The following is a 23,966-nucleotide window of genomic DNA, read 5'->3' as shown; positions in this document are numbered from 1 at the left end:
TAGCTGGGATTACAGGCATACGCCAGCACGCCCGGCTAATTTTTGTATTTTTAGTAGAGACGGGGTTTTGCCATGTTGGTCAGGCCAGTCTCAAACTTCTGACCTCATGTGATCTGCCTGCCTCAGCCTCCCAAAGTGCTGGGATTACAGGCGTGAGCCACTGTGCCCAGCCCACACTCAGCAACTTTTAATTTTTTTGTAGAGACGAGGTCTTGCTATGTTGCCCACGCTGGTCTTGAACTCCTGGGCTCAAGCAATCCTTCCTCCTTGACCTCCCAAAGTGCTGGGGTTATAGGTGTGAGTCACTGCACCCAGCTTTATTGCTAATCTGTGTCCCGTTTGGGTTCTTAGATCTTTCATTACTTGTGGAACCAATTCTCTGTATTCATTTTCTTGTTTATAGCTTCTGCTTCCTGCCTGCACTCTGATGGATAAACCCTTCTAAGGGCTGTATCAATTCGTATTCCTTCCAGTACTGTGTGAAACTGTCTCCTCCAAATCTTACTGCATTTTATCATTGTGGGAAATTGTGTCTCCCACTTCTACCCACCCAAATTTATATGTTAAAGCCCTAACCCTGAATAACTCAGAAGGTGACCTTATTTGGAAATAGGGCCATTGCAGATGTAGATTAGTTAAAATATGGGATCCTATGAATCAGGGTGGGCCTCTAATTCAACATGACTGGTATCCTTATAAAAGGGTGAAATATGGACTGGACGTGGTGGCTCACACCTGTAATCCCAGCACTTTGGGAGGGCGAGGCAGGCGATTCACATGAGGTCAAGAGATCGAGACCATCCTGGCTAAAACAGTGAAACCCCATTTCTACTAAAAATCAAAAAAAAAAAAAAAAATTAGCCAGGAGTGGTGGCATGCACCTGTAGTCCCAGCTACTCGGGAGGCTGAGGCAGGAGAATCGCTTGAACCCTGGAGGCAGAGCTTGCAGTGAGCTGAGATTTCACCACTGCACTCCAGCCTGGGGGACAGACCGAGACTCCGCCTCAAAATAAATAAATAAATAGCAAGCAGGGGTGGAAATATGAACACAGATATGTGTACAGGCTATGTGAAAATGACCATCTGCAAGCCAAGGAGAGAGGCCTCGAACACAGCCTTCACTCACAACCTTCAGAAGGAACTGACCCTGCCAACACCTTGATCTTGGACTTCCAGCCTCCAGAGTTGTGAGGCGACACATCTCTGTCGATTAAGCCACCCAGCGTGTGGTGCTTTGTTATGGCAACCAGAGCAAAAAAATACTGGTTTTTCATTAGGCATTTTTAAAAACACTCATGCACAATAAAGAATGGATGTTTTAAACCGGGCACAGTAGCACCTGCCTGTAGTCCTAGCTTCTAGGGAGGTCGAGGCAGGAGGATCACTTGAGCCCAGAAGTTCAAATCCAGCCTGGGAAACATAGCAAGACTACATTTGTAAAATAAATAAATAAAAAATAAAGACAAAAAGGGATGTTTTATGACAGATCAAGGAAATAATTAACAGGGAGATACAGGTGCTGGAGTCTATGGGGGAAGAAAGCAAGAAAGAGGATTGAAGTGGTGGGGAGTCTTTAACAAAGAGGAGGCCAGGCACGGTGTCTCATGCCTGTAATCCTAGCACTTTGGGAGGTCGAGGTGGGTGGATCACCTGAGGTCAGGAGTTCGAGACCAGCCTGGCCAACATGGCAAAAACTCGTCTCTACTAAAAATACAAAAAATTGCTGGGCATGGTGGCACATGCCTGTAATCCCAGCTACTTGAGAGGGTGAGACTAAGATAGAGGTAAGGTAGAGGTAAGCAAATAAAAAATAACTAGGTGGCAGCCTGTAACGTCCTTCCATTTAACAAATACGTGTTGAAGGCCAGGAGTGGTGGCTCATGCCGGTAAAGCCAGGACTTTGGGAGGACAAGGCAGGAGGGTCGCTTGAGCTCAGGAGTTTGAGACCAGCCTGGGTAACATAGTGAGACTCCCTCTCTACTAAAAATCAAGAAAATTAGCTGGGCATAGTGGCATGTGGCTGTAGTCCCAGCTACTTGGGAGACTGAGGTAGGAGGATCACTTGAGCCTGGGAGATGGAGGCTGCGGTGAACTGTGATTGTACCACTACACTGCAGGCTGGGCGAGAGTGAGACCACCACCTCAAAAAACAAACCAAAAAAACCCTCAAAACAATCCAAAACCATGTACCAATGGTCATGCCAGAAGCAGGGTGGTCTGAGGGACACCCAGAGGTGCCCAAGCTTGCTGAAATTCAGCCGCTCAAATGTTATCTTTATTTTTATTTTTATTTTTGAGACAGGGTCTTGCTCTGTCGCCCAGGCTGGAATGCAGTGGCATGATCTCAGCTCACTGCAACCTCCACCTATGGGGCTCAAGTGATCCTCTCACCTCAGCCTCCTGAGTAGCTGGGACTACAGATGCTCACCATCATGCCCAGCTTTTTTATTGGTATGTTTTTTGTGTATTTTGTAAAGATGGGGTTTAGGCCGGGCGTGGTGGCTCACGCCTGTAATCCCAGCACTTTAGGAGGCCGAGACGGGCGGATCATGAGGTTAGGAGATCAAGACCATCCTGGCCAACATGGTGAAACTCCGTCTCTACTAAAAATACAAAAAATTAGCCGGGCGTGGGGGTGGGCGCCTGTAGACCCAGCTACTCAGGAGGCTGAGGCAGGAGAATGGCCTGAACCCAGGAGGTGGAGCTTGCAGTGAGCCGAGATCATGCCACTGCACTCCAGCCTGGGCGATAGAGCGAGACTCTGTCTCAAAAAAAAAAAAAAAGATGGGGTCTCGCCATGTTGGCCTTGAACCTCCTGGCCTCAAGTGATTCATGTGCCTGAGCCTCACAAAGTGCTGGGATTAAAGGTGTGGGCTACCATGCCCAGGCTCAAAAGTTTTTTTTTTTTTTTTTGAGATGGAGTTTTGCTTTTGTTGCCCAGGCTGAAGTGCAATGGATGGCATGCTCTTGACTCACTGCACCCTCTGCCTCTCAGGTTCAAGCAAGTCTCCTGTCTCAGCCTCCCTAGTAGCTGGGATTACAGGTGCATGCCACCACGCCCAGCTAATTTTTTTTTCTATTTTTAGTAAAGACGGGGTTTTATCATATTGGTCAGGCTGGTCTTGAACTCCCGACCTCAGGTGATTCACCCCCCCCTCGGCCTCCCAAAGTGCTGGGATTACAGGCGTGAGCCAGCGCACCTGGCCTAAGTTATTTTTTGTTAAGCACTATTTTCTTCTGTGGCCCTGTGAGAAGATTAAACACTCTGAAATTTGTAGACACAGGTTCATTGCAGCATTATTCACAATAGCCAAAAGGTGGAAACCACCCAAATATCCATCCATGGACAAACGGGCAAATAAAATGTGGTCTCTCCATACAGTGGAATATGATTCAGCCATTAAAAGGAAAGGAGCGGCCGGGCACGGTGGCTCACACCTGTAATCCTGCACTTTGGGAGGCCGAGGTGGGTGGATCACGAGTTCAGGAGATCGAGACCATCCTGGCTAACACGTGAAACCCCATCTCTACTAAAAATACAGAAAAAATTTAGCCGGGCGTTGTGGCAGAAGCCTGTAATCCCAGCTACTCTGGAGGCTGAGGCAGGAGAATGGCGTGAACCCAGGAGGCGGAGCTTGCAGTGAGCCGAGATTGCACCACTGCACTCCAGCCTGGGCGACAGAGTGAGACGCCATCTCAAAAAAAAAAAAAAAGGAGTACTGAAGTACTGACACATGCTACAACATGCACGAACCTTGAAACAACGTTATGCTAAGTGAAAGAAGTCAGACCCCAAAGGCTGCATATTGTATGATTCCATTTATAGTAAATATCCTGAAAAGGCAAATCCATAGAGACAAGCAGCAGCCTAGTGATTTCTGGAGGCTGGGGAGAGGGGACAGGAGAATGGGGAGTCACTGCTAAAGTGCGTGGGTTTTCTTTTTGGGGTTGATGAAAAAGTTCTGGTACTGAATAATAGTGAAAGTTGCATATCACTGTGAATGTACTAATTACACTGAATTGTATACTTTACATAATTAAAATGGTAGGGTTTTGTTTGTTTGTTTGTTTTGAGATGGAGTTTCTCTCTGTCACCTAGTCCGGAGTGGAGTGGTCTGATCTCGGCTCATTGCAACCTCTGCCCTTCCGGGTTCAAGCAATTCTCGTGCCTCAGCCTCCTGAGTAGCTGGGATTACAGGCACGTGCTACCATGCCTGGCTAATTTTTGTGTTTTTAGTAGAGATGGGGTTTTGCTGTGTTGGCCAGGCTGGTCTCGAACTCCTGATCTCAAGTGATTCGCCTGCCTCGCCCTCCCAAAGTGCTGGGATTACAGGCATGAGCCACTGTGCCCGGCCTAAAATGGTAATTTTTTTTGTTTTTGTTTTTTTTTGAGAGACAGGGTCTCAGTGTGTTGCCTAAGTTGCTCTCAAACTCATGGGCTCAAGCAATCCTCCTACTTTGTCCTCCCAAAGTGCTGAGATTATAGGTGTGAGCCACTGCTCCTGGCCCTAAAATAGTAACGTTTATGTTTGACCTTTAAATTATTATTATTACTGTCATTATTAGACACAGGGTCTCCTTCTGTTATCCAGGCTGGAGTACAATGGTATGATCATAGCTCACTGCAGCTTCAAATTTCTGGGCTCAAGTAATCCTCCTGCCTCAGCCTCCCATGTAGCTAAGACTACAGGTGTACGTCACCATGCCCAGCTAATTTTCATACTTTTTTTTGTAGAGATGGGGTCTCACTATGTTGCCCAGGCTGGTCTCGAACTCCTAGCTTAAAGTGATCCTCTTGCCTTGGCCTCCCAAAGTGTTGGGATTACAGGTATGAGCCACAGTGCTTGGCCAACATTAATTTCTTCTTTTTTTTGAGATGAGGTCTCACTCTGTCACCCAGGATGTGGAATGCAGTGGTGTGATCGTGGCTCCCTGCAACTTCCGCCTCCCGGGCTCAAGTAATCCTCCCACCTCAGCCTCCTGAGTAGCTGGGACTACAGGCATGCACCACCATGCCTGATTAATTTTTTGTATTTTTAGTAGAGATGGGGTCTCACCATGTTACCCAGGCTGGTCTCTAACTCCTGAGCTCAAGTGATCTACCTGCCTCGGTCTCCCAAATTGTTGGGATCACAGGCATGAGCCACTGCGTCCGGCCACTGGCTGACTTTTTATTTTTAAAACATTTTTAGGCAGAGCACGGCGGCTCACGCCTGTAATCCCAGCACTTTGGGAGGCCAAGGCGGGCGGATCATGAGGTCAGGAGATCGAGACCATCCTGGCTAACATGGTGAAACCCCGTCTCTACTAAAAATACAAAAAGAAACTAGCCAGGCGTGGTGGCGGGCACCTGTAATCCCAGCTACTCTGGAGGCTGAGGCAGGAGAATGGCGTGATCCCGGGAGGCGGAGCTTGCAGTGAGCTGAGATTGTGCCACTGCACTCCAGCCTGGGTGACAGAGCGAGACTCCGTCTCAAAAAGAAAAAAAAAATTTAAATAAAAATAAGGAGTAACAAGTCAGAATTTTAGCACTGCAGACGACTTAACACATCATCTAGTACAGACCTTTCATTGCAAAGGCGATTAACCCAAGAGAGAAAACTAGGTTGTTGCTTGAATTACAGAGCTGGTTTCAAGGCCAACACTAGAACCTGGGGGTTCTGATTCCCAGGGTAGCTCTTTTGTCGCGTCGATCACAAATATTCTTGAATCATGGTTTTTCTCTTTATGCTTGATTCTGTTTCTCTTTGCAGATTGGCCTTGTTCTCCTTCTCTACAGGCAGCAAAGAATATGCCACCTAAGCCTTGCTTAGCAACCTCAGGAGAAAGGGAGCTCCTCTTTCTCTAGAGTCCACAGTGCAACCCCAGAGGAGGGCTGATTAGCTCTACTAGGGCTCCACGCCTGTCCCTGTATGCAGACGGACATGTTCTACAACTTCATGCAAATGAAAAACAGCACATTTATGGGGAGGACAGTAGAGTATGCTGGGCAAACTAAATAAATAAAAATAAATAGGCCGGGCGCGGTGGCTCAAGCCTGTAATCCCAGCACTTTGGGAGGCTGAGACGGGCGGATCACGAGGTCAGGAGATCTAGACCATCCTGGCTAACCCGGTGAAACCCCGTCTCTACTAAAAAATACAAAAAATTAGCCGGGCGAGGTGGCGGGCACCTGTAGTCCCAGCTACTTGGGAGGCTGAGGCAGGAGAATGGCGTAAACCCGGGAGGCGGAGCATCCGGCCACTGCACTCCAGCCCGGGGGATAAAGCGAGACTCCGTCTCAAAAAAAATAAAATAAAATAAAATAAAAAAAATAAATAAATAAACCAAAGTCCACTGCAAGTTACAAAGCCCTGCTTCCTTTATGACCTTGGAGTGCTGCTTTGAAATGTTGGTGTAAGGAATACCATTTATAGCAGCTAAGCACTCACCTGTAATGGCAGGTCCTCCTCAAGTCTCCTGGAGACAGAGACTGTTTCATCAAAGGGACTTCTGGCTAGTTTCTTTCTTTTCTTTCTTCCTTCCCTTCATTATCTTTCTTTTCTTTTTCTTTTTTTTTTTTTTTTTGAGACGGAGTCTCGCTCTGTCGCCCAGGCTGGAGTACAGTGGAGTGATCTTGGCTCACTGCAACCTCTGCCTCTTGGGTTCAAGCAATTCTCCTGCCTCAGCCTCCTGAGTAGTTGGGATTACAGGCACACGCCACCATGCTCAGCTAATTTTTTGTATTTTTAGTAGAGATAGGGTTTTATCATGTTGGCCAGGCTGGTCTCGAATTCCTAACCTCAGGTGATCCACCCGCCTCGGCCTCCCGAAGTGTAGGGATTACAGGCATGAGCCACTGCACCCAGGCCTCTTTCTTTTCTTCCCTCCCTCCCTCCGTTCTTTTTCTTTCTTTCTCTCCCTCTCTCTTTCCTTCACTCTGTCTTTTTCTTTATTTCTTTCCTTCTTTCTTTTCTTTCTTCTTTCCCCTCCCTCCCTCCTTCCTTCTCTCTAGCTCTTTCCCTCTCTTTCTTTGGTTTTGATACAATGTCTCACTGTCACCCAGGCTGGAGTACAGTGGCATGCTCACAGCTCACCGCAGCCTTGACCTCCTGGACTCAAGTGATTCTCCCACCTCAGCCTCCTAAGTAACTGAGACTACAAGCACCCACCACCATGCCTGGCTATTTTTTTTTTTTTTTAATTTCTTGTAGACACGGGGTCTTATCATGTTGTTCAGGCTGGTCTTAAACTCCTGGGCTCAAGCAATCCTCCAACCCTCGGCCTCCCAGGTGCTGGGATTACAGGCATAAGCCACTGTGTCCAGCCTTGGGTAGTTCTTATGACAATTGTTTTCCTCCATGAGGTCAAGCACCTAGTTTGTATATTCACTGCTGTACCTGCACGGACTTAGCACAATGACTGGCATATAGTATGTACTCAAATATATTTGTTGAGTGAATGTCAAGGCTTTGCAGCACAGTTGACTCAAAGGCATATTGACAATAATTGAGCCTATACTAAATGTGTCAGAAACTAAGGATGCAAAGATTTTTTTAAAAAAGCAAACCTGCTCCCTGCCTATGACAGTCCCTCAGAGGACGCAGTTAATTATGTAAGTCATAGATATAAAATCATACATATAATAAATGAAGCTTGAATGAAGTGCTATGAAAATGGTCACATGATCTCTAAGATGATGGAGTAAGTCCAAAATAGTTCAGATCTTTTCAGAGTTTTGATATTTAGCCATGTTCTTTTTTTTTTTTTTTTTTCTTTTCTGAGAAGGAGTTTCGCTCTTGTTGCCTAGGCTGCAGTGCGATGGCATGATCTTGGCTCACTGCATTCTCTGCCTACTGGGTTCAAGCGATTCTCCTGCCTCAGCCTCCCAAGCAGCTGGGATTACAGGTATGCGCCACCATGCCCGGCTAATTTTGTATTTTTAGTAGAAAAGGTTTCGCCATGTTGGTCAGGCTGGTCTCGAACTCCTGACCTCAGGTGATCCATCTGACTCAGCCTCCCAAATTGTTGGGATTACAGGTGTGAGCCATGGCGCCCAGCCTACCCACATTCTTAAAATCAGATATGTACAAAGAGAAAAGTCTAGGGCAGGCAGGATGGCTGGCACCTGTAATCCCAGCATTTTGGGAGACGGAGGTGGGAGGATTTTGTGAGCCCAGGAGTTACAGACCAGCCTGGACAACACAGCGAGACTCTCTCTCTACAAAAAAATTAAAAATTAGCCACATGTGGTGGTGCATGCCTGTGGTCCCAGCTACTTGGGAGGCCGAGGTGGGAGGATCACTTGAGCGCAGGAGGTGGAGGCTGCAGTGAGCTGTGATCATGCCACTGCACTCCAGCCTGGGCCACAGAGTGAGACCCTGGCTCCAAGAAACAAAACAAAACAAGGCCGGGCGCGGTGGCTCAAGCCTGTAATCCCAGCACTTTGGGAGGCCGAGACGGGCGGATCACGAGGTCAGGAGATCGAGACCATCCTGGTTAACACAGTGAAACCCCGTCTCTACTAAAAATACAAAAACTTAGCCGGGCGAGGTGGCAGGCGCCTGTAGTCCCAGCTACTCGGGAGGCTGAGGCAGGAGAATGGCATGAACCCGGGAGGCGGAGCTTGCAGTGAGCTGAGATCCGGCCACTGCACTCCAGCCTGGGTGACAGAGCGAGACTCTGTCTCAAAACAAAACAAAACAAAACAAAACAAAACAACCCAATAATGATTGATGACGATTGTAGTGAGTTGGAAACGGCATGCCCTAAATAAAGGTGGCTTATTTATTTATTTATAAGACAGAGTCTCACTCTGTCACCCAGGCTAGAGTGCAGTGGTAATTATAGGTCACTGCAGCCTTGAACTCCAGGGCTCAAGGCATCCTCCGGCCTCAGCCTCCAGAGTAGCTGGGATTACAGGCACCCACCATCATGCCGAGCTAAATTTTGTATTTTTAGTAGAGATGGGGTTTCACCATGTTGGCCAGGCATGTGTCGAACTCCTGGCCTCAAAGTGATCCACCCACCTTGGCCTCCCAAAGTGCTGGGATTATAGGTGTGAGCCACCACCCTCAGCCTATTTATTTATTTAGTTTTGAGATGGAGTTTTTGCTCTGTTGCCCAGGCTGGAGTACAGTAGCATGATCTCAGCTCACTACAACCTCTGGCTCCTTGGTTCAACTGATCCTCCTGCCTCAGCCTCCCGAGTAGCTGGGATTACAGGCACCCGCCACCATGCCTGGCTAGTTTTTGTATTTTTAGTAGAGACAAGGTTTCACCATGTTGGCCAGGCTGGTCTTGAACTCCTGACCTCAAGCGATCTGCCTGCCTTAGCCTCCCAAAATGTTGGGATTACAGGCAGTGAGCCACTGTGCCTGGCCAAAGGCAGCTAATGCTGTGCATATCCAGTCAGTTGGTACCATCTGGGAATAAATCAAGTTACCAAATTTTCTAATTTTTCAAGTGAAGCTGGAAATGTAGTTCTTTGTTGGCAGAAATATCCTATTTTTTAAGTGTTGGTAAACACCATGCAAGGCAAATAAAATATATCTAATGAGCCACATTTAGTTTAGATTACAACTTCAGTTTGCAACTTCTGGTTTAGAAATTCATCCCTTTTGGTCCCCAGCACCTAGAACAGTGCCCTAAATATAGTAGGAGCTTAGCACAGAGTTATCGAATAAATGAATCAATGGCTTGAAAGTCTTACCAATTTAGAGTAAGATTGTTACTTAGGATTTTGTAAAATTACTTTCCTCTTTCCATTCATTAAGTGTTCCTACTCATAATTTTTTTTCTTTTTCTTTTCTTTTTTTTTTTTTTTTGAGATGGAGTCTGGCTGTGTTGCCCAGGCTAGAGTGCAGTGGCGCGATATCGGCTCACTGCAAGCTCCGCCTCCCAGGTTGACGCCATTCTCCTGCCTCAGCCTCCCAAGTAGCTGTGACTACAGGCGCCCGCCATCACGCCCGGCTAATTTTTTTCTGTATTTTTTAGTAGAGACGGGGGTTCACCGTGTTAGCCAGGATGGTCTTGATCTCCTGATCTCATGATCCAGCTGCCTCGGCCTCCCAAAGTGCTGGGATTACAGGCGTGAGCCACCGCGCCAGGCCCCTACTCAGGATTTTAAGGTTGAATACCAGTTTATTCCACAGACCCTTTGTCAAACCTTATTTATGGTATACACATATGCAAAAATATCCTAAAGAGCTGGGAGATTGTAAGTATGCTTTTTCATTAATGGAGTGAGGCATAAAAATAAACCAAGGCAAAGAAAGAGGTTAAGTAAATATTAAATTCCTGGCAAAAGCCAGCTTCTCCTTTCACAAATAAAAGATAGTTATACAATAATTATGTATGGTAACTAAAACACACAGAGTTCTCAAGATAGGTAAGTTAGCTTGTATTTTAAGAGATCAATGTCTTCTTTTTCGATAGCATTATTTAGCTTATACGCATCTGCCTTCTTTTTTGTTTTTGTGAATAATGCATATTCATTCATTATTAAACAAACAGCGATTGAGAAAACAAAAACCAGGCATGAGGCTGGATGCCGTGGTCCATGCCTTTAATCCTAGCAATTTGGGAGGCTGAGGCAGGAGGATCGCTTGAGTCCAGGAGTTTGAGACCAGCCTGGACAACACAGTGAGACCTCGTGTCTACAAAAAATACAAAAAAAATTAGCCATGCGGCCAGGCGCGGTGGCTCATGCCTGTAATCCCAGCACTTAGGGAGGCCGAGGTGGGCAGATCACCTGAGGTCAGGAGTTCAAGACCAACCAGTTCGAGACTAGCCTGGCCAACATGGTGAAACCGCATCACTACAAACAATACAAAAATTAGCCGGGCGTGGTGGTGCGCTCCTGTAGTCCCAGCTACTCAGGAAGCTGAGGCAGGAGAATTGCTTGAACTCGGGAGGCAGAGGTTGTAGTGAGCCGAGATCAAGCCATTGCACTCCAGGCTGGGCGACAGAGCAAGGCTCCGTCTCAAAAAAAAAAAAAAAAAAAAAAAAAAAAAAAAAAGAAATGCAGAGTACAGATTTTGTAGTTTATTAGGTAGGAAACCGACTCACCATAGGGAGGTGATATTGTTTATCTTCTATTTCACGTAAGGATACATGACCACTGGCAACCTGACCTGGCTGTCTACAAAGGGCATTTGTTGTGAAACGCTGAAGAAAAATCTCATGTTCCTGTCTTTAAAGACAGAGTTAAATGAAACTCCTAAACATTTGAGTTTAAAAGTAACATAATGAATTAAATACATACTTTAACGGTGCAAATTTAATTTCGTTACTTTTAAACAATCATTTAAACATTGAATTTGAACTATTTTCAAATTACAAGAATAAGCCAGGCGCGATGCCTGTAGTCCCAGCAGCTCGGGAGGGTGAGGCGGCAGGATCGCTCGAGCCCAGGATTTGGAAGGGTGCAGTACTTCTTTGATGGCGCCTATGAATAACCACTGCCCTCCTGCCTTGGAAACATAGCGAGATATCGTCTCAACAACAACAACAACAAAACCACATGGGGAGCTCCTCAGTTCCTTCGGCCCGGACCCCAAGCATCAACTTTGCCTTCCATCCGATCCCTGTCCACGTCGCCTGGGAACCTGCTCCCACTCGGCAAGAGTTTCTGTAGGGAATCAGTCTTTGGGTGCAACCTGCGCCGCACTCTTGTACATTCTGATTGGCTGAGGCCATCCCATGTGCACTGATCTACTGCTCTGATTGGTTAACAACATGCCGCGAGCACGCGGATGCCTGTTTCCTGGGATACTGTGGGGGCGGGCGGAGATGTAGACCCGGTAGTGTTGTGCCCTGTGGTGAAAACTGGCGGCAGCGCGCCGCGGGCCCGGGACTTAGTCTCGGGCCGCCATGGCCAGCGTCCACGAGAGCCTCTACTTCAATCCCATGATGACCAATGGGGTGGTGCACGCCAATGTGTTCGGCATCAAGGACTGGGTGACGCCGTACAAGATCGCTGTGCTGGTGCTGCTGAACGAGATGAGCCGCACAGGCGAGGGCGCCGTCAGCCTCATGGAGCGGCGGAGGCTCAACCAGCTGCTCCTGCCCCTGCTGCAGGTGAGAGGCGACCGCTGGCTCCTGTTCGTGCAGCAAACTTTCACTGAGCATCTGCTCTGTGCGGAACCCTGGGCTTGAAGACACGTGTGTCCATCAGATACTCCCCCTGCCTGGGGGAACGTGAAGAAATAAAGATAGCTACTACCGCTAGCTAACGCGTACTGAGCGTTTACGGTGGGCCAGGCGCTTTGCATGCATTTATTTATTTTTGCAAGTTCATGTCTGGCTCCAGTATTTATTAGCTGAGAGTTAGAATCTCAGATCCTGTGTCTTCTGTAAAATGGAGCGTTGGAGACACAGGGATAAGTCATACAGGCTCCCTGTCCTAGAGGACCGTAATAAATAGTAAAAATGCCATAAAACCGGGCCGGGCGCGGTGGCTCACGCCTGTAATCCCAGCACTTTGGGAGGGCCAGGCGGGTGGATCACGAGGTTAGGAGTTCAGAGACCAGCCTGACCAACGTAGTGAAACCCCGTCTCTACTAAAAACACAAAAAATTAGCCGGATGTGGTGGCGGGCACCTGTAATCTCAGCTACTCGGGAGGCTGAGGCAGCAGAGATCGCTAGAACCTGGGGGGCGCAGGTTGCAGTGAGCCGAGATCGCGCCACTTGGCGAGATGTCGCCAGCTTGGGCGACAGTGCAAGACTCCATTTCAGAAAAAAACAAACAAAAAAAAAGGCGTAAAGCCAAGGACGAGCATTGATTGAATACTTAACTGTGTGCCAAGCACTTCGCTTAAAATTTGTTTTAAGTTATTTTTTGAGACAGGGTCTCGCTTTGTCGCCCAGGCTGGAGTGCAGTAGTGTGATCTCGGCTCACTGCAGCCTTGACCTCTCAGGCTCAAGTGATCCTCCCACCTCAGCCTCCCAAGCAGCTGGGAGTACAGGAGCGGGCCACCACGCCCAGCTAATTTTTTAAATATTTTTTTGTAGAGACAGGGTTTTGCCATGTTACCCAGGCTGGTCTTGAACTCCTGGACTCAAGCGATCCTCCCGCCTGGTCTCCCAGAGTATTGGGATTACAAGTGTGAGCCACTGCGCCCAGTTGTCATGTGTTATTTCATTTTGCAGACACAGGTCTAGCTCAGATACTTAAGTTCCTTAATTCATTTGGATCTCAGTTTTCTGTCTGTAAAATGGGAACAGTAGTAGAAACTGTTACTATATGTAATAAATGCTCAGTGTTACTAGTATTTTCATTTTAGTGTGTTCACATAGGGCATATATCTTCCCGTATAGCAGTTGTGGCTTTTCGATTTATATTCATGGTTACGTGATTGACAGCCTTCTCCCCCATTAGACAGTAACCTCCACGAGCGCAGTACTTAGTTCTATTTTTGTTTAGCAGTACATTCCCGAAGCCTCCTGAAAAGTCTAAGTAGTTTTTTGTAAAATTAATGAAATGCGATAGAGGTAAATGAGTGCACTGAGGTGAATGGAGACGCTTTTTTTTTTTTTTTTGAAACGGAGTCTCGCTCTGTCGCCCAGGCTGGAGTGCAGTGGTGTGATCTCGGCTCACTGCAAGCTCCGCTTCCCGGGTTCACGCCATTCTCCTGCCTCAGCCTCCTGAGTAGCTGGGACTACAGGCTCCCGCCACCATGCCCAGCTAATTTTTTTGTGTTTTTAGTAGAGACAGAGTTTCACCTGTGTTAGCCAGGGTGGTCCCGATCTCCGGACCTCGTGATCCGACTGCCTCGGCCTCCCAAAGTGCTGGAATTACAGGCATGAGCCACTGCGCCTGGCCCGAGGATTTCTTACAGAAAGTGTGAAGCTGTGTCTTGATGGATAAGCATTATCTGTTGAGTAATACTGATGGCAGAAACAGATCTGGGTTCCTGGGCCTCCATATTATGGGATCTTAAGAGATAAACTTAATAAAATTAGTATCTAGAGTTGCATTTATATTCCTTAGTATAGTTTATAAAGGATTTAAAAAAAAATTATCACTTGTATTTGTGGGTGAGGGGAATGGGAGGAGGGGAGAACTGAGGACACGACCGTTAAGAGACTTACCCAGTTAAATAAAAGGCGCGTCTTTATAACTTATAGTTCCCAGGGCTAGCCACGTTTGCTATTATTATAAATGCATTTCCCTCCATTGTTAAAGTTAGGATACTAAAATTTTGGTAAATAAAAGGCTGAATGCGATGGCTTATACCTGTAATCCCAGCACTTTGGGAGGTTGAGGTGGGCGAATCACTTGAAGTCAGGAGTTCGAGACCAGCCTAGCCAACATGGTGAAACCCCATCTCTACTAAAAATACAAAAAAATTATCTGGGCATTGTGGTGTGCACCTATAGTCCCAGCTACTCGGGAGGCTGAGGCAGAAGAATCATTTGAACCCAGGAGGCAGAGGTTGCAGTGAGCCGAGATCATATCACTGCACTCCAACCTGGGCATCCGTCTCAAAAAAAAAAAAAAGAAAAAAACAGTCATTCTGGTCTCTTAACTCTCACCTTCCTGCTCATGCTGTTTTTTGCTGTTTAGAATTCTCCTTTCTGGTTTTTAAACTGGCTAACTACTATACAGTGATTTAATTTTTTATTTTTAAATTTATTTTTTTAATTAATTAATTTTTTTTTTTTAAATTGAGACTGAGTCTCGCTCTGTCGCCCAGGCCGGAGTGCAGTGACACAATCTCGGCTCACTGCAACCTCCGCTTCCCGGGTTCATGCCATTCTCCTGCCTCAGCCTCCCGAGTAGCTGGGACTACAGGTGCCCGCCATGACGCCCTGCTAATTTTTTGTATTTTTTAGTAGAGACGGGGTTTCACCGTGTTAGCCAGGATGACCTCGATCTCCTGACCTCGTGATCTGCCTGCCTTGGCCTTCCAAAGTGCTGGGATTACAGGCTTGAGCCACTGCGCCCGGCCTGTGTTTTTCAAATTTTTTTTAGAGTGGTGAGATCTCACTCCCTCAGTCATCTGGGCTGGAGTGCCGTGGCGTGATCATAGCTTACCATGGCCTCCACTTCCCGGGCTCAAGCTGTCCTCCTACCTCAGTCTCCTAAGTAGCTGGGACTGCAGGCACCTGCCACCATGCCTGGCTAATTTTTAAATTTTAGTAGAGATGAGGTCTCCCTATGTTGCTCAGGCTAGTCCTGAACTCCTGGGCTCAAGGGATCCACCTGCCTCAGCTTCCCAAAGTGCTGAGATTATAGGCATGAGCCACCACACCTGGCCCCCTGCTGTACAGTTTTAATCAAAATATATGTAGAGTTCATGTAGTAGCATTCCAGCCAGACCTCAGCTCCTTTACTAACTGTTTGACTTCTTAAATTAGTTAATTTTTGGCTGGGTGCCTAGACTTTGGGAGGCCGAGGTAGGAGGATCACTTGAGCCTAGTAGTTCAAGAGCAGCCTGGGCATGGAGTTTCACCATGTTGGCCAGGCTGGTCTTGAACTCCTGACCTCTAGTAATCTGCCTGCTTCAGCCTCCCAAGGCGCTGGTATTATAGGCATGAGCCACTGCGCCAGGCCCTGACTGGTCTTTTTAATGGCTGCATTATATTTCACAGTAAGAAAAGCAACATAATTCAACTCTGTATTATAAATTAAGTCTCTGTTGGACTTACAGGCTCTTTTCAGTTTTTCTTCATTTCAACCAATGCATGCCAAAATAACTCCCCTAGAAGTGCAATTGCTGGGTTATCCGCATCTAAAGTTGGCATATATGCAGTCACCTTATTCTCTGAAAAAGATTCTGTATTTAGTTTTAAATCTCAACTAGACTGTAATCTTCTTGGTAGCTGAGGTTGCATACTGTTGTTCCTCATGGTACTCTTTTTTTTTTTTTTTTTTGGAGGCGGAGTCTTGCTCTGTTGCCCAGGTTGGAGTGCAGTGGCATGATCTTGGCTCACTGCAACTTCTTTCTCCCGGGTTCAAGTCATTCTCCTGCCTAAGCCTCCCGAGTAGTAGCTGGGACTACAGGTGTGTGCCACCATACCTGGCTAATTTTTGTGTTTTTAGTAGAGACGGGGTTTTGCCATGTTGTCCAGGCTGGTCTTGAACTCCTGACCTCAGGTGATCCACCCGCTTTGGCCTCCCAAAATGTTGAGATTATAGGCGTGAGTCACTGCACCTGGCCTCTCGTGGTACTCTTTATAGACTTCAGCGCATACTATGTCTGCATATGTTACAAGGTTTAGGAGAAGATCAAATGAGATTATGTTTGTGAAAAATAGTATTTGTTTAGTGTTTTCCAGTTTACAAAGCACTTCGTATTATCTTATTTAATCTTTGCCAAAAACAAGGGAGAGATTATTATCTCCATTTTGTTGATGAAGGAAACTAGGACTCAGAGGTCACAATTTTGCCATGGTTACAAAATTAAGAAGGAAGGAACAGTGGATCCTCAGACTATAAATCCTGTGTTTTTTTTCTATTTTAAACCATTCCACTGACTAGACAAAAATGGTATGCAAATGTGAAATATTACTTTAGTGTTTTAGGTACATAGAAAAATCCTTATTTGCATATTTGGAGTGATTATTAAATGAATTTATGTTTGCAATTCTTTATCAGTCTCCAGCTCTTTAAAATGTATCCATACCTCCCTATCTCCCCTTTACACAGGGCCCAGATATTACACTGTCAAAACTTTACAAGTTAATTGAAGAATCTTGTCCACAACTGGCAAATTCAGTGCAGATCAGGTAAACTTCATTTTCTTCTTTATATATGAAAAGGTGTCAAGGTAGACGAAAATCACAAAAGGGTATGTGGTAGTTAATTCTTTTAAAAAGATACCTTTATTGTTCTAGGTTGTTTTCCCAAGAACTTTTACTTAGGTTTTTTTTTTGTTGTTGAAAAATGGATAGCTGTTTTTTTTGGAGACAGGGTTTCACTCTGTTGCCCAGGCTGGAGTACAGTGGCACAATCAGGGCTCACCGCAGCCTGGACTTCCTGACCTCAGGTGATCTTCCCACCTCAGACTCCCGAGTAGCTGGGACTACAAGCATACACCACCAAACCTGGCTAATTTTTTGTAGTTTTAGTAGAGATGGGGTTTTGCTGTGTTGCCTAGGCTGGTCTTGAGCTCCTGGGCTTAAGCAATCCGTCCGCATCTACCTTGCAAAGTGCTGGGATTGCAAGTGTGAGCCACTGCACTTGGCTGAAAAATTGATAACATTAAACATACTGTTTTATAGCTTTTTTCCCCAAATTTTATAATTCTTTACCCATCTTATTCTTTTCAGTCACTGCGGATAATTGCATTTTTACTGGTTGATGTGATAGTTTGACAAATTTTATGATCAAGAAAACAACAATGATACTTTTCCTAAATATGGGAGTAACATTTTGAATCATGAAGTTTGTTTTATGAGCCACCATTTTATACAAATCTCTGAATTGCCTGTAAACTACATTATTCGAGATAATTGAGGAATATGAAACGAGAGAAGTTGTTCAAAGGGCCTTTCTAAAATATGCACCTCGATTTTCTCATTCAGAATCAAACTGATGGCTGAAGGCGAGTTGAAGGATATGGAACAATTTTTTGATGACCTTTCAGATTCTTTCTCTGGAACTGAGCCAGAGGTTCACAAAACAAGTGTAGTAGGTATGAAACTCTTCTAAGAAGAGCAGAGAGTATTTTCATTGAAGTGAGCAGCTTTCTAAGTCATGTCTGTCATTGCTCTGCTATATCTGTGAACAGACTCAGTGGGGATGTTGGAGGTGTTGCAGTTTGTATTTATTGCCTTGCTGTTTTGATCTATATTTAAATCATTAACTATGGAAAAGCACCTTCTGTTTTGTCTACAATAGTAAGAGTCAGAGCCTGGTCCTGGGGTTTTTGGGGGTTCCCAGCTCTTTCTCTCACAGTCTTCTGGATCACTTGCCTGCATGGTCCATCTGTGAGTGAGGGTCACCAGCCCAGACTTACGAAGAGAGGTAAGTAAAAATACATTACTGATACAGTATGCAAAGTGAGGGCATACATGGTGTTTCTTTGATGCTTTTCTATTAGCTTTATCCCATGCTCTATCCCTCTGGCTTTTTTGCATGGTAATTTTTATGTTATTCAGCGTGAGCTGTTTCTCTATCTCTTCCTATGTGCCAGGCTCTGGACGTGTAAGATAGACATGGAATTTCCTCTTATGGAGATTACCTCTGGTTGGGGTAGCCAGTTGGTAAAAGTAAACACATAAATATCATTTCAGATAATGTAACAGCCATGAAGAAAGTAAAATGGAAGCCTTCAGGTGGAGGTGGGGTGGGTAGATTGAGCCCTGTATAAGAAGAAACCAGCTTTGTAAAGGACTGGGGAAGAACATTCCAGGAGGAGGGAATGGCAACTGCAAGTGTGTCTTTCTTATTCTTCTGAAGGAAGAATTGCAGCAAACAGTTGTTGCCGTTGTGGAGTTGCCGTTGTGTAGCCTGGATGTCAGTTAATGCTTTCCCCTTGTCTCTGGTCTTATTTTGTAGGTTTGTTTCTGCGTCACATGATCTTGGCCTACAGTAAGCTTTCTTTCAGCCAAGTGTTTAAACTGTACACTGCCCTTCAGCAGTACTTCCAGAATGGTGAGAAAAAGACAGTGGAGGATGCTGATATGGAACTGACCAGTAGAGATGAGGGTGAAAGAAAAATGGAAAAAGAAGAACTTGATGTATCTGTAAGGTAATTTGGCTTTTTCTGACAGGGATCCTTTTTCTGCGAAATAGTATAATTTTTAAGTGCAGTAAGTCCTTGTTCATGTAGAGTTCATGTGCTGCCTTATGCTCTTTTTTTTTTTTTTTTTTTTTTTTTTTTTTTTTTTTTTTTTTTTTTTTTTTTTTGAGACAGAGTCTCGCTCTGTCGCCCAGGCTGGAGTGCAGTGGCCGCATCTCAGCTCACTGCAAGCTCCGCCTCCCGGGTCTACGCCATTCTTCTGCCTCAGCCTCCCGAGTAGCTGGGACTACAGGCGCCCGCCACCTCACCCGGCTAGTTTTTTGTATTTTTTTAGTAGAGACGGGGTTTCACCGTATTAGCCAGGCTGGTCTCGATCTCCTGACCTTGTGATCCGCCCGTCTCGGCCTCCCAAAGTGCTGGGATTACAGGCTTGAGCCACCGCGCCCGGCCGCCTTATGCTCTTTTTACCCCTCCAGATCTGGGAAGTTAACTGATAAAGGCTGCACCAGTGGGTCCCTTGCCCTCTGACTTGTGATTGGCCAATGGGAGTCACTGGCAGGAAATCCCAAGGGCCAGGGAGAATAAGGTGGAGTGTGGATTCCTTGGGGGTCCTGGGGAGCTGGCTGTAGGGTCACAGCTTCTGTCAGGTTGCCCTTTCTGCACTCCTTCAGTGGGTTCGGTCACTAGGAGCAAGTGTTTGTCGGCCCCAGGTGAAAGGTTCCCACTGTTACCAGTGCGGGGGACTATGTTGTCTCTTATGACTTCTCTGTCCTTTCCCCTACTTTTGTAAAGTGATCTTTTGTTAAACTCTTCTCAGACTACTCAATTCGAACGTGTTCTTTGCTTTCTGCTGGGTCCCTGACTGGTATTGTTCGTTAAATCAGAGTGAAGTAACAATTGATTAATTCAGTGAAAATTTACTGAATGCCTCCTAAGGGCTAGTCTCTAAGGAAGCTGTTGTAAGGAAGTTACTCACCTAGTTGGCCAAGCCCAAAATCCAGTAGTGTCCTTGATTCCTCCGTGCCCTTCACCCCAGTCCCTCAGCAGATCCGGTCAGTCCTTCCTCCTTGCTATGTTTGGAACTTGTTCACTTATTGCACGGCCACTGCTACCCGTGGAGTCTAAGCACCAAACCTCTACCAAATCTGCTCACCAAATCTGCACTAGCTTCAGTTTTCTTCTTGACTTAACTCCTGTCTCCCTACATCTGTTCTTCAGGCAGCATCCGGGGAAGCCCCTAAGAATATTAATCAAATCCCAGCACTTTTCTGCCCAAACCCTTTGGAACTTACAGAGGAGTCTCAGCTTACCATGGCTTCAGTGCCTGTATAACCCGGCCCGATGATCTTCCCTGACCTCTTTCTCTTTACTTTCCCCTTCCCTCTCAGCATCGTGACTGCTCTGGCTCTCCTTCAGTTTCCTGACTACTCCAATCAGTTTCTGCCTCAGGTTGCCTGGAATGCTCTTCCGTGGCTTTTCACCTCGTGTGCTCCCTTTCACCGTTCAGATCTCAGCTCAAGTTTCCTCAGACAGGCCTCCCTGAGCACGAGGTAGCCCCTATCCCAAATACTTTCTTTTTCTTTCTTTTTTTTTTTTTGAGTTTGAGTCTCGCTGTCGCCCAGCCTGGAGTGCAGTGGTGCGCTATTGACTCACTGCAACCTCCACCTCCTGGATTCAAGCGATTCTCTTACCTCCGCCTCCCATGTAGCTGGGATTACAGGTACCTGCCACCATACCTGCTAATATTTTTGTATTTTTAGTAGAGACAGGGTTTCACCGTGTTGGCCAGGCTGGTCTCAAACTCCTGATCTCAGGCAGTCCACTCGCCTTGGCCTCCCAAAATGCTGGGATTACAGGCATGAGTCACTGCACTCAGCCCCAAATACTTTGTATTTCTTTATTCCTCCATACCTCTGATCACTAAGTAACCTTCTTAAGCTTGCTTGCTTATCTATTTCCCCTGCCTCTTCACCCCTTGAGAACTGAGACCCTTCTCTGTCTCGTTTCATCACATTTCCCCAGTGCTTAATAGAGTGCCTGACTCGTAGAATGTGTTCTGTACCTGAATGTTGGATGAATCAATAAGTCTATCACCCATACTGGTAACTGGCCCGGTAACACACTTTGTATTAACTGTCCTTTCTTTTGCTGTTTTACTTCTCCTTCCCCAACTACTATTATCTGGGATTGCTTCCAAATAAACTACTTGTACTTGCAGGCAAAAAGATATGTATTTCATATTCCCTGGTGTCAAAGAGCCTGTGGTCTGGTGAGGAAGGCTGACAAGTAAACAGATACAGTGTCCAGAGCTCTGAGAGAAGTAAGCCCCTCCTGCCCTAAGGAGGTGGTCAGAGGACCTTATCATTTACTGGGAGCTTATCATTTACTGCATTGTAGGTTGTTAGGCTACCGTAATCCCCAGGGTGGCAGGGGGTGACGTTGTTTATAAATGGGGAATGCTTATCGCACTTTCTATGAGTAGTTTTTGTACTGTTACATGATTTGTTCAGCACATATTGGGAGCAAGAGGATAATAGTACCATTAACTGCTCCCCAAAACTCATTTCCTGACAAATGCTTCTTGTCTGGTGGAAAGACAACATAGTGTGTGGTTAAGAGTCTGGCTCTACAGTCAGACCCACAGGTTTGCCTGCTGCTCCTCTGCCTTTGGTCTGTGAGACCTTGGGCAAGTTACTCACCCTTTCTGTGCTTTGAGCTCTTTATCTGCAAAATGGGGCTCATACCACTTCCCCAGAGGGTTCCAGAATTAAATGATAAATTCATACAAAGTTTTCAGAACTATGCCTAGAAATGTTAACTGTTATTATTCTCTACTTTCTTTTAGTTATTTCTCCTCAGAAATGCTTATAGGCTACAGTGTAATCCTTTTTCTAGCTACTTTATATGCTTAAAGTAGCAAAGTGTCACTTCTGCAGAAATGTTAAAATTCAGACTTTTCTTATTTGGATTGGTTTTCTCTTAAATTAACTTGATTTATTTAGGTCTAACTCCATCTTTTTGTTTTTATCTTATTCCAAGAAGTCATTTATGTATAATCTAATATATTTACTGTAAAGGTACATGGTTTCAGAAAATTGTGCATATTTAGTAAACTGAATTTAATCATGAAAATTGAAGAAACGTTTTCTTTTTTTTTTTTTTTTTTTTTTGAGACGGAGTCTCACGCTGTTGCCCAGGCTGGAGTGCAGTGGCGCGATCTCGGCTCACTGCAAGCTCCGCCTCCCGGGTTCCCGCCATTCTCCTGCCTCAGCCTCCTGAGTAGCTGGGACTACAGGCGCCCGCCACCGCGCCCGGCTAATTTTTTGTATTTTTAGTAGAGACGGGGTTTCACTGTGGTCTCGATCTCCTGACCTTGTGATCCGCCCGCCTCGGCCTCCCAAAGTGCTGGGATTACAGGCTTGAGCCACCGCGCCCGGCCAGTTTTTTGTATTTTTAATAGAGACGGGGTTTCACCATGTTAGCCAGGATGGTCTTGATCTGCTGACCTCGTGATCCGCCCGTCTTGGCCTCCCAAAGTGCTGGGATTACAGGCGTGAGCCACCGCGCCCAGCCTGAAATGTATTCTTTAAATTTAAATCTAACTAATGATTATAATTCTTTGTCTAAAAAGAAATTACTTTGTTAGAGAACCTTTTTATTTTATAGGATGTTCTTACGTATATTTTTAAACTCTTTTTTAAAGGAAAATTTCAATTTTTTAAATTTTTGTGATCTTTTCTTTTCTTTTTTTTTTTTTGAGATGGAGTCTTGCTCTGTCGCCCAGGCTGGAGTGCAGTGGTGTGATCTTGGCTCACTGCAACCTCCGCCTCCCAGGTTCAAATGATTCTCCTGCCTCAGCCTTCTGAGTAGCTGGGACTACAAGCGCACACCACCATGCCTGGCTAATTTTTTGTATTTTAGTAGAGATGGAATTTCACCATGTTAGTCAGGATGGTCTTGATCTCTTGACCTTGTGATCCACCTGCCTCGGCCTCCCAAAGTGCTGGGATTACAGGCGTGAGCCACTGCACTTGGCCTACTCTATGTTTTCTTCTAAGAGTTTTTAGTTTTTTTAATTTAAAAATGTACTATTTATTTTTTATTACTAGCAGGTGGAAGGAAGATCTTCTAAGAGTTTTATAGTTTTTGGCCTCACATTGAGGTCTTTGAGTCTTTGCGAGTTAATTTTTGTTTATGGTATTAGATAAGGACTCACCATCATTCCTTTGCATGTGGATGTGCAGTTTTCCCAGCATCACTGGTTGGAAAGGCTGTCCTTTCCCTATCAAATGGTCTTGTCGCTGTTGCCAAAAACCATTTGACCGTGCATGCCAGGGCTTCTTTCTGGGCTCACTGCATTGATCTCAACATCACTTTTTAAGTTTTTCTTTCCTAGTTCTGAGGAGAGAATTAAATTTTTTGAACTCTTTTGATACAAGAATCCATTTGATTTTATAAATGTTATCATTTTCACTTATGTATAATTCTTTACTCTTTTTGTTTTTTTATTTTTTCCAGAGAAGAGGAGGTATCTTGCAGTGGGCCTCTGTCCCAAAAACAAGCAGAATTTTTTCTTTCTCAACAGGTATGTGAATTCTGTAGTTTTTCATGAACTTCTGTTTTAGTCCTGTGATGTGTGTCATGGCATAGGCCCGTTATGTGCATAGGTTTGTTAGTGAATCGGTGTCAGCCTTTACTCTTGGTCCCCTCTGCTTCACTAATGAAGCACTTGTAACTCTGTGCCCCTTCCTATTTTGTGTGTGATTTTATTTTTCTATTAAAGTTATAATCAAGGTTCATTTAGTAATGGTATGTGACTAACAGCCTAAAACCCTGTGGTTTAAAAGACTTGCTTCCCTTCTCTCAACATTTTATTATAGACATTTGCAAACATAAAGAGAGCCTGAAAAACAGTGTATGTAATTACCCATACCTATTACCTTGATTCTACAATTAATATTTCTGTTTTATTTATTTATTTATTTAATTTTTTATTTATTTATGTTTTTGAGACGGAGTCTCACTCTGTCGCCCAGGCTGGAGTGCAGTGGTGTGATCTCCACTCACTGCAAGCTCCGCCTCCCGGGTTCACGCTATTCTCCTGCCTCAGCCTCCCGAGTAGCTGGGACTACAGGTGCTTGTCACCGCGCCCGGCTAATTTTTGTATTTATAGTAGAGACGGGGTTTCACCGTGTTAGCCAGGATGGTCTCGATCTCCTGACCTCGTGATCCGCCTGTCTCGGCCTCCCTAAGTGCTGGGATTACAGGCGTGAGCCACAGCACCCAGCCTATTT

At 45.5% G+C, this 23,966-nt stretch overlaps 1 protein-coding gene across 24 annotated transcripts in view; it reads left to right on the top strand.

Moving 5' to 3' along the window:
* The window catches only part of ANAPC5 (anaphase promoting complex subunit 5), a 98,911-nt gene that overhangs the window by 40,436 nt on the left and 34,509 nt on the right, over positions 1-23,966 (top strand). For 5 of the 24 annotated variants that reach the window (XR_012420785.1, XM_074008127.1, XM_074008124.1 and 2 more), the window contains exons 1-5: positions 11,783-12,060; positions 16,635-16,714; positions 17,513-17,622; positions 18,489-18,681; positions 23,191-23,257. Coding sequence is in view for 15 of the 24 variants with exons in the window: in XM_005572439.4 (XP_005572496.1) it covers positions 11,854-12,060; positions 16,635-16,714; positions 17,513-17,622; positions 18,489-18,681; positions 23,191-23,257 (657 nt within the window). In the remaining 9 variants the exon portion in view is untranslated. Of the gene's footprint in view, positions 1-11,782; positions 12,235-16,634; positions 16,715-17,512; positions 18,365-18,488; positions 18,682-23,190; positions 23,258-23,966 lie in introns of those variants that run through there. The other 19 variants (XM_074008128.1, XM_074008125.1, XM_074008121.1 and 16 more) reach the window with 8 other exon arrangements.

This window comes from Macaca fascicularis, chromosome 11, assembly GCF_037993035.2.
Source record: "Macaca fascicularis isolate 582-1 chromosome 11, T2T-MFA8v1.1".
Lineage (NCBI taxonomy): Eukaryota > Metazoa > Chordata > Mammalia > Primates > Cercopithecidae > Macaca > Macaca fascicularis.
Note: the sequence above shows the minus strand (reverse complement) of the source record. Positions and strands in the feature narration are given on the sequence as shown.